The 7,026-nt window shown below is 33.8% G+C and overlaps 1 protein-coding gene across 1 annotated transcript; it reads left to right on the top strand.

Moving 5' to 3' along the window:
• The first annotated feature begins 1,957 nt into the window (after positions 1–1,957).
• On the top strand, positions 1,958–7,026 carry LOC18596086 (IAA-amino acid hydrolase ILR1-like 4). The gene is made up of 5 exons (XM_018123844.2): positions 1,958–2,487; positions 2,892–3,017; positions 4,544–4,858; positions 5,994–6,122; positions 6,335–7,026. Exons 1-5 carry the CDS (start codon positions 2,125–2,127, stop codon positions 6,746–6,748), a joined length of 1,347 nt encoding a protein of 448 aa, XP_017979333.1. The 5' UTR covers positions 1,958–2,124; the 3' UTR covers positions 6,749–7,026.

Genomic DNA, 7,026 nt, shown 5'->3' with positions numbered 1-7,026 from the left:
ACATGCATTCAACTACTTCAGGTTACATATTTTATCACAAAACAGTATGTTTGCATAACACAAAAGAATATATGTGTGTGTATATATATATATATAATTGAATGGTTTATTGAATCTCTGTCATGAAAAGTTCCAAAGTGAGGAAAATTAGGAAAATTAAATTCACTTGCATATTAGTTCTACCATAAAACTAGAAGTCATTTTGTTAAATTTCGTTTTTTCTTCTTTTTTTTTTTTTATGGTTTAAGTAGATATCTCAATAGTTAGAACTTAAAATTTCATCTTGAAAGTCGAATTTTAATATGGATAGAGTGGAGTTATGAGATGACCTCTCGTTATGAATACCAACATCACTTGTACAGGGCAAAAAAATCTGCTTTTATACAAATATCATTTACTTGAAAATCATATATTTCTATAATTGAGAATTTTAAGATTGCTACCTGAATTCTATTAAATCTGGTCAATGAGAATTCTTAGATTGCTACCTGACTATTTTTTAATCAAAACAACAAAAGAAGAAAGAATTAAAAGGGTCCTTGATCTGATTCGTCAGCCTCAAGAAACCTGACAAAAACGAAGGACTCTTAGGCTTCTACAGCCTTAACTGGGTAAAAGGGTCTTCTTTTTTCTATCTGGATTTTCATAAAATTTCAGTTCAAAAGTAGAGTAATCTTTTTTTCTCATTGTTTCGCAGGAAACAAACAGAGAGTAACATACGCACAAAGAAGAAGAAAGGTGGAGTCCTGGAAAACATAGTCAGCTTTCCTTTGAAAACCTGCCGCGAAAAGAGTAAATAAAGCATCAACGCAATGGCTTTAATATTCGATTCATTCATGGTTGGGCCTACCCAAAAAACGGGATGGTTGGGCCTAACACTAAATCAATCCCTTTGCTTAGTAAAATGAAATAACTATTTATTCAAATAAAAAATTAAATAGTTATTAGCCAAAAAAAGAATCAATTAAATTTATTTAATTGATTGGAATAATAAAAACTCTACATATATTTTAAAAAGATTCTATTATCGTAAAACTTTATAATATGATAATAAAATATACATATTACCCTATATTAGTAGCCACTCTTTATTGAAATTTTTTTTTCGAATGCTTTTCCTTATTTTACCATAAATGCTTTATTTAAATATATAAGAACAAAGTAAGTAAATATCTTTATATAAAACATAAATAAATTAATTAATTAAAACAAACCTTTTCACCTTCCATTCAAAAGCAATCTTATCCAATTTTAGAGTATTTTTCCTATATTAATTAAAGATGAAATTTATTTTAAATTTATAAATAAGATAATTTTTTTTTTCGTGAGACATGTGTTTTTTGTTGTAAAGCGTGCGTGGCGTCGGCGATTATAAGAAGATCATCCTTTTTTTCCATGTTGGCACGTTTGCCAGTACGTTTGACCGGTTGGTAAGGTCTCTATGGGGTCCCCCTCAAAACTTGTGACCCACTCCCACAAAACATGAAATCCAGGGAACTTCTTTTATCTTAATAAATTAGGATATTGATAAATATTAATTAAAATTAATTCTTATATATTGAAAAATTTTACATTAAATTCATTATTTTTTTATTAAAGAAGAGATAATGTATTAATATTTTAAATATCACTTTAATCAATATCATTACCCACTAATTAGTATTTATGAATAAATTATACTTGATAATAAAATTTATTAAAAATGAAAAGATTGATTTAATAGCTAATCTTAAGTGCTTTTCCATTGACATTAACCCTAATAAATAAGCTTAGAAAAAAAGAAAAAGAAATCATCTTACCGTTCATTTTCTTAGCATACATTTCGTAACGTACTTTCTCTGCCGTCCGAGATTTCCCAACCAGGGTGTCAGAAATAGTTAAGTAAATTCAGCACGTGGGGAACTGTGGACTGTGATAGGTACAGCTACAAAGTCACCTAATGCTTTTATTTTATTATAACGAACAACAGCAACCCCGCAAAACATAGCTCAGGATTCTCAGGAGCCAAAATCTTTAATAACTTTCAACAAAAACCATTAACAGTCCATCTTGCGTTTACCTACAAATTCTCTTCTTTGACCTAAAAAGTTCAAGCTTTGAGCTTTGTTCCCCAGTAAAACAAGCATGAGTTTCTCCAAGTTTGTATCCTTTGTTTTGATGTTGCATCTGCTTAATACAACAGTTGTTTTGTCATCTTCTTCTTTGAGCTCATCAAATGGGTGGTCTGAAATCCCCAAGAAGTTTCTTCATTTTGCTAAGGGGCAGGAGCTTGTTGATTGGATAGTGGGTATTAGGAGGAAGATACATGAGAATCCTGAATTGGGATATGAGGAATTTGAAACTAGTAAGCTGATCAGAGAAGAATTGGATAAAATGGGCATTCCTTATAAATACCCAGTTTCAGTTACTGGTGTTGTTGGCTATGTTGGGACTGGTAAACCGCCTTTTGTTGCAATAAGGGCAGATATGGATGCTCTTGCTATGGAGGTTTGAATATTTTTTCTCTTATCTTCTCTGATTCATTTAGAAATTCTGGTTTTTTAAAGTTAGTTTGTCTCAAGCTAACAAAATCTGCAAAGATGAAGCTTAATTATTGTATAATTCAGTGATTTTATTGAGTTGTGTTACTTTCACTAATGTTGGATGTATATGGATTGAGCTTGATATGTCAATTCTTGGTGTAAAGACTTCATTGAAATTAATCTTATGATTTACCAATTGTGCTAATATGAATTTTTTTTTTGGTAAACCAGAATTATTTTAGTCAAACTCTTGCTCACCGATTGTATTTGATGTTCAAAAAGATGTTTGCTTTCTATTTTTCTCTTCATATCGTAAGAAGAAAGGAATCAACTGTGAACTTCTGTGAATGGGCTGTTTGAAATGTGTAGGAATTGGTGGAGTTCGAGCACAAGAGTAAAAATCCAGGGAAGATGCATGCTTGTGGGCATGATGCTCATGTTTCAATGCTTCTTGGTGCTGCAAAAATACTAAAAGAGCATCTTGAAGAGTTAAAGGTGTGTCAAATCAATTTCTCTTATTAATTTCATATTTATGTATCCACAATCCAATTTTGTCGAGTCTATCTCTTGGTATCTAGGCCTTCTGGCTGTTCTTCTCCTTCAAAAAAAGGTATTATATCATTGCAAAATTGCTAATTTCAACTGGTAATATATGATATGGAGGAAATGCTAGTGAATATATTCGTTTATCAAAATGTCATTCTATGCTGCTCTGGCAGACAATACTATTTTTCGAACCACAAAACTGAAGTTATCAATTATACCGTACCCAGGATGCCCTGGCTACAGAATGCTTGAACTGAAGCTTTCTGCTTCGCTGGTGAATGATTGGGTCAAATAATGAAGAAATTACCAAGATGATGGTATGAATGATTGGCTACAGAAAGTTGTTTTTGTTAGTTTTTTTTTTTTCCTTAAAAAGATGGAATAGTGTTTCATTGGTAATGGAGATGTGGAAGAAGGGAAGAGCACTCTTTCTCTCTAATTGGAGAGGTTTTTTCATTTTTTGGGGAAAGGATAGTGAAATTAGATATAATTAAGAGAGAAAGACAAAACTTCTGAATAATATTGTACTTCTTGTTGCAGTTCCTCTCTCCCATTTTTTGATTTTTTCTTACATAGATGTTAGTCAAAGAAATGGTTATCTGAAAGATGGCCTTTTGAGAGGGGATTATTATGGTGATAGAGAAAGTCTATTTCACTGTCAAAATTGGCTTTCTTTTCTTCTTGAGTTGGTTGCCTTGTACAGTTTTTCTATGAGACCTAGACTTCTTCTGTTGGCTTACTGTCACTTTATGTGATGACTTGCTTTCTGGTAAGTAATAAAGGATTGTGTGTCATTTTGTCTGGTGATTTGGCTGCAATACAAACATAACTGTTTTTTTTTTTTTTTTTTGCATAGATACTAGTTTAAAGGCTATGCTGCACCTTTAATGTATTATGGGGCATCAGTGTAAGTTTTGTCGGATATGATTGACGGAATCTCCTTGTATCAATTTTTTTCTCTTCTATAATAATGAAGGTAGAGGATGTGCATGCAGTAAAGTAGACATGAGAGAAAATGCCATAAAAGACAATATATTAATGTATAATAGGAATATGGAATTGTTTCAAAATCTTATTGTTACAACAAGATACCTCCCTAAGTAGCTCTAGGGAGCCTACGCATTCGTAGGTAATTGAAACATCTGAGAATTCTCTTACTGAAAAAGGCACTTAAAGTTCCTTGTGGATGTTTGTTAGAAACTTTATTCATTGTTATGCTGACAATCGATAGACTCTTAACCTGAAATTCTGGCTAGAGAAAGACTTCTGACCTAACTGAAGAAAGGCAGCAGATTATCTAGCCTGTGATTCTGTATCCAGTACCAGTTCTCTGAGATTATCTAGCCTGTTATTCTGTAGCCAGTACCTGTTCTCCTATTGATATTCACACATTGTCCCCCGCAAGTTTTAACTGTGTTAGCTTCCTTCTTTCACTTATAGATGCTTGATGCTGTTCAATTTTATTTCTTAATCAGGGTACAGTTCTTCTTGTTTTCCAACCAGCTGAGGAAGGAGGTGGAGGGGCAAAGAAGATGCTAGATGCTGGTGTGTTAAAGAACGTTGATGCAATCTTTGGGCTACATGTTGTACCTGATCAACCTATTGGTACAGTGGCCTCCAGGCCCGGTCCTCTATTGGCTGGGAGTGGCTTCTTTGAAGCAGTAATAAGCGGAAAAGGAGGCCATGCAGCCATTCCTCAGCATTCAATAGATCCAATTTTGGCAGCCTCTAATGTTATTGTTAGCCTACAACATCTTGTTTCACGTGAAGCTGATCCACTGGATTCCCAGGTACATTTCTTTTTTGCACTGCTTCTTGCATTCTGTGCTTTCCTTCCTGTGCATACTAAGCAATGATTTGTCTATATTTTTTGGCTTACTATAATGCTGTTATTATGCTATAGATGCTGTTTTGTCCTTCTATGGCCCAAATTACCTTTCTCTAAAATTTGTAATCAAGATGATTCCTCACTTGGATTTTGGAATTAAGTTGAGTGGTTCTCCTTGCAAATTTTTTTTTTTTTTCAAAAGAACTCCTTGCAATGTTGAAGATTCAGAAAACTTTCCTTTTTAAAGATTAAAGTAAATGATACCAGTTTTTCGATAACGAGGCTGCAGCAGTTTACTTTGATGTGGCTGATGTAATTATCAGGCAACAAGTTGCTAGGATGTGCATTTGAGTGAATGGTCATGTTTACCATCTGTGAAGATGGAATGACGGACAATTATAAAGAATAACTGAGAAATTATGTCATGTGCTTGCATATACATTTTGAATTGGTTGTTGGTGTTGTGGTGTATTTTTAAGTGTTCTGTTAAGCTAATTTAGCAATAGATTTATGTTTATTTTGTTAATAGCATGTTATGTTTCTTTAATTAGAACCTGAAATTACTCAACTCTATGAACCTGTCCTTGTAAATACTGGTTAGGGAACAAAACCAAGGTCTTAAGGGATGAGTAAAGTTAAAACAGTATAGATGGAGGGAGGAAAAGCAGCTTTGCACTTCTGATCCGTTGATGAGAGGGAGGAGATCTCTAGGTTCAACTAGTTCTTAAATTCCCCACTAAACTAAAAATGCAAAGGGAGAACTTCTAAAAATTTTGGTTTCCCTTTGACAATTCAATTTCAAATATGTTATATTTATTAAATTATCATTCTTAGAAATATTAGCTCAGGATCTTATGTACTCTCATTAATAAAGATAACATATAATATGTAACCTAGTGGAATTTTGATTACTTTTCTCAGATTTTCTTTACTTTGCAGGATATGTTTTTCGATGCTTAAGTCATTCTTCCTGTCCATTAGCAATCATGACAGAATTTTTCTTTTCCTTCCGTTGACATATTTTCCCCGGCTCATCAAACCAATATGATATGTACTTTTTATAATGCTCTGGACTTTAACAAACCATTTGCATGAAGGTGGTGACAGTTGCAAAATTTCAAGGAGGTGGTGCTTTCAATGTCATTCCTGATTCAGTTACAATTGGTGGGACCTTCCGAGCATTTTCCAAAGAAAGTCTAACGCAACTAAAGCAGCGGATTGAGGAGGTATATTAGTTAGATATTTGGTGTTAGCCATTTTGCAAATAGTTCAGCAATCCTTAAAAGTACAAAGAAGAAAACAAAAGCCTTGTCTAACATGTTAAGAAAGAGGTTGAAAAATATTGTTTTTTCTTGGATTCCCAGCATTTAGAAGGTTGTACTAATCACACGTGTTTATAAGTTTGCCATCCCAAAAATCTGATTTACTCGAGTGACAGGTTATCAAAGGGCAAGCTGCTGTGCAGAGGTGTAGTGCAACTGTTGATTTCTACGAAAATGAGAAACCGGTACCCATTTTCCCTCCAACCGTAAATAATAAGGACTTGCATGAGCACTTCCAAAATGTTGCAGGGGACATGCTTGGTGCTGACAAAGTTAAAGACATGCAACCACTCATGGGATCTGAGGATTTTGCATTTTACCAAGAGGCAATTCCTGGCTATTTCTTCATGCTTGGAATGCGGGATGACACCGGTCCACAGCTCAAATCTGTCCACTCACCCTACTTTATGATCAATGAAGATGTACTTCCTTATGGTGCTGCACTTCATGCATCATTGGCTGCTAGGTATCTCCTGGCAGCAGAGCCAAAATTTCATTCACCAAAGGAAGAATTGCACGATGAACTGTGAAGATTCTTGACTTTCCTCACTGGGGTTGGCACTTGGAAAACTGCTGCTGTAAATACAACCTTATTTTGGTTGAACACATCAAACGTATGCTTCAAGCTTCATCATTATCAGTGTCTTCAAAAGTTAGAACGTACTTTAATTATTTGTTCTTTCTTTTCCCCTCTTCTTTTGGATATTTTTGCTACATTATCAAGCTTAGTTTAATATTGATAAATCAAAACAGAAATGAGAAACTCCCTTTTGAGAGAATTCACTTGAAGATCATTGTTTAATTCTCA

The sequence above is a fragment of the Theobroma cacao genome, chromosome 6, assembly GCF_053813885.1.
Source record: "Theobroma cacao isolate CCN51 chromosome 6, ASM5381388v1, whole genome shotgun sequence".
Lineage (NCBI taxonomy): Eukaryota > Viridiplantae > Streptophyta > Magnoliopsida > Malvales > Malvaceae > Theobroma > Theobroma cacao.
The sequence above is the reverse complement of the archived record's forward strand: the minus strand, read 5'-3'. Positions and strand labels throughout refer to the sequence as shown.

What these genes read in the sequence shown, in the direction of transcription:
- LOC18596086 (XM_018123844.2), top strand. Translation starts at nt 2,125, where the DNA reads ATGAGTTTCTCCAAGTTTGTATCCTTTGTTTTGATGTTGCATCTGCTT. An exon ending in TGGATGCTCTTGCTATGGAG is followed by an intron (nt 2,488 to 2,891) that starts GTTTGAATATTT and finishes TGAAATGTGTAG; the next exon opens with GAATTGGTGGAGTTCGAGCA. An exon ending in AGCATCTTGAAGAGTTAAAG is followed by an intron (nt 3,018 to 4,543) that starts GTGTGTCAAATC and finishes TTTCTTAATCAG; the next exon opens with GGTACAGTTCTTCTTGTTTT.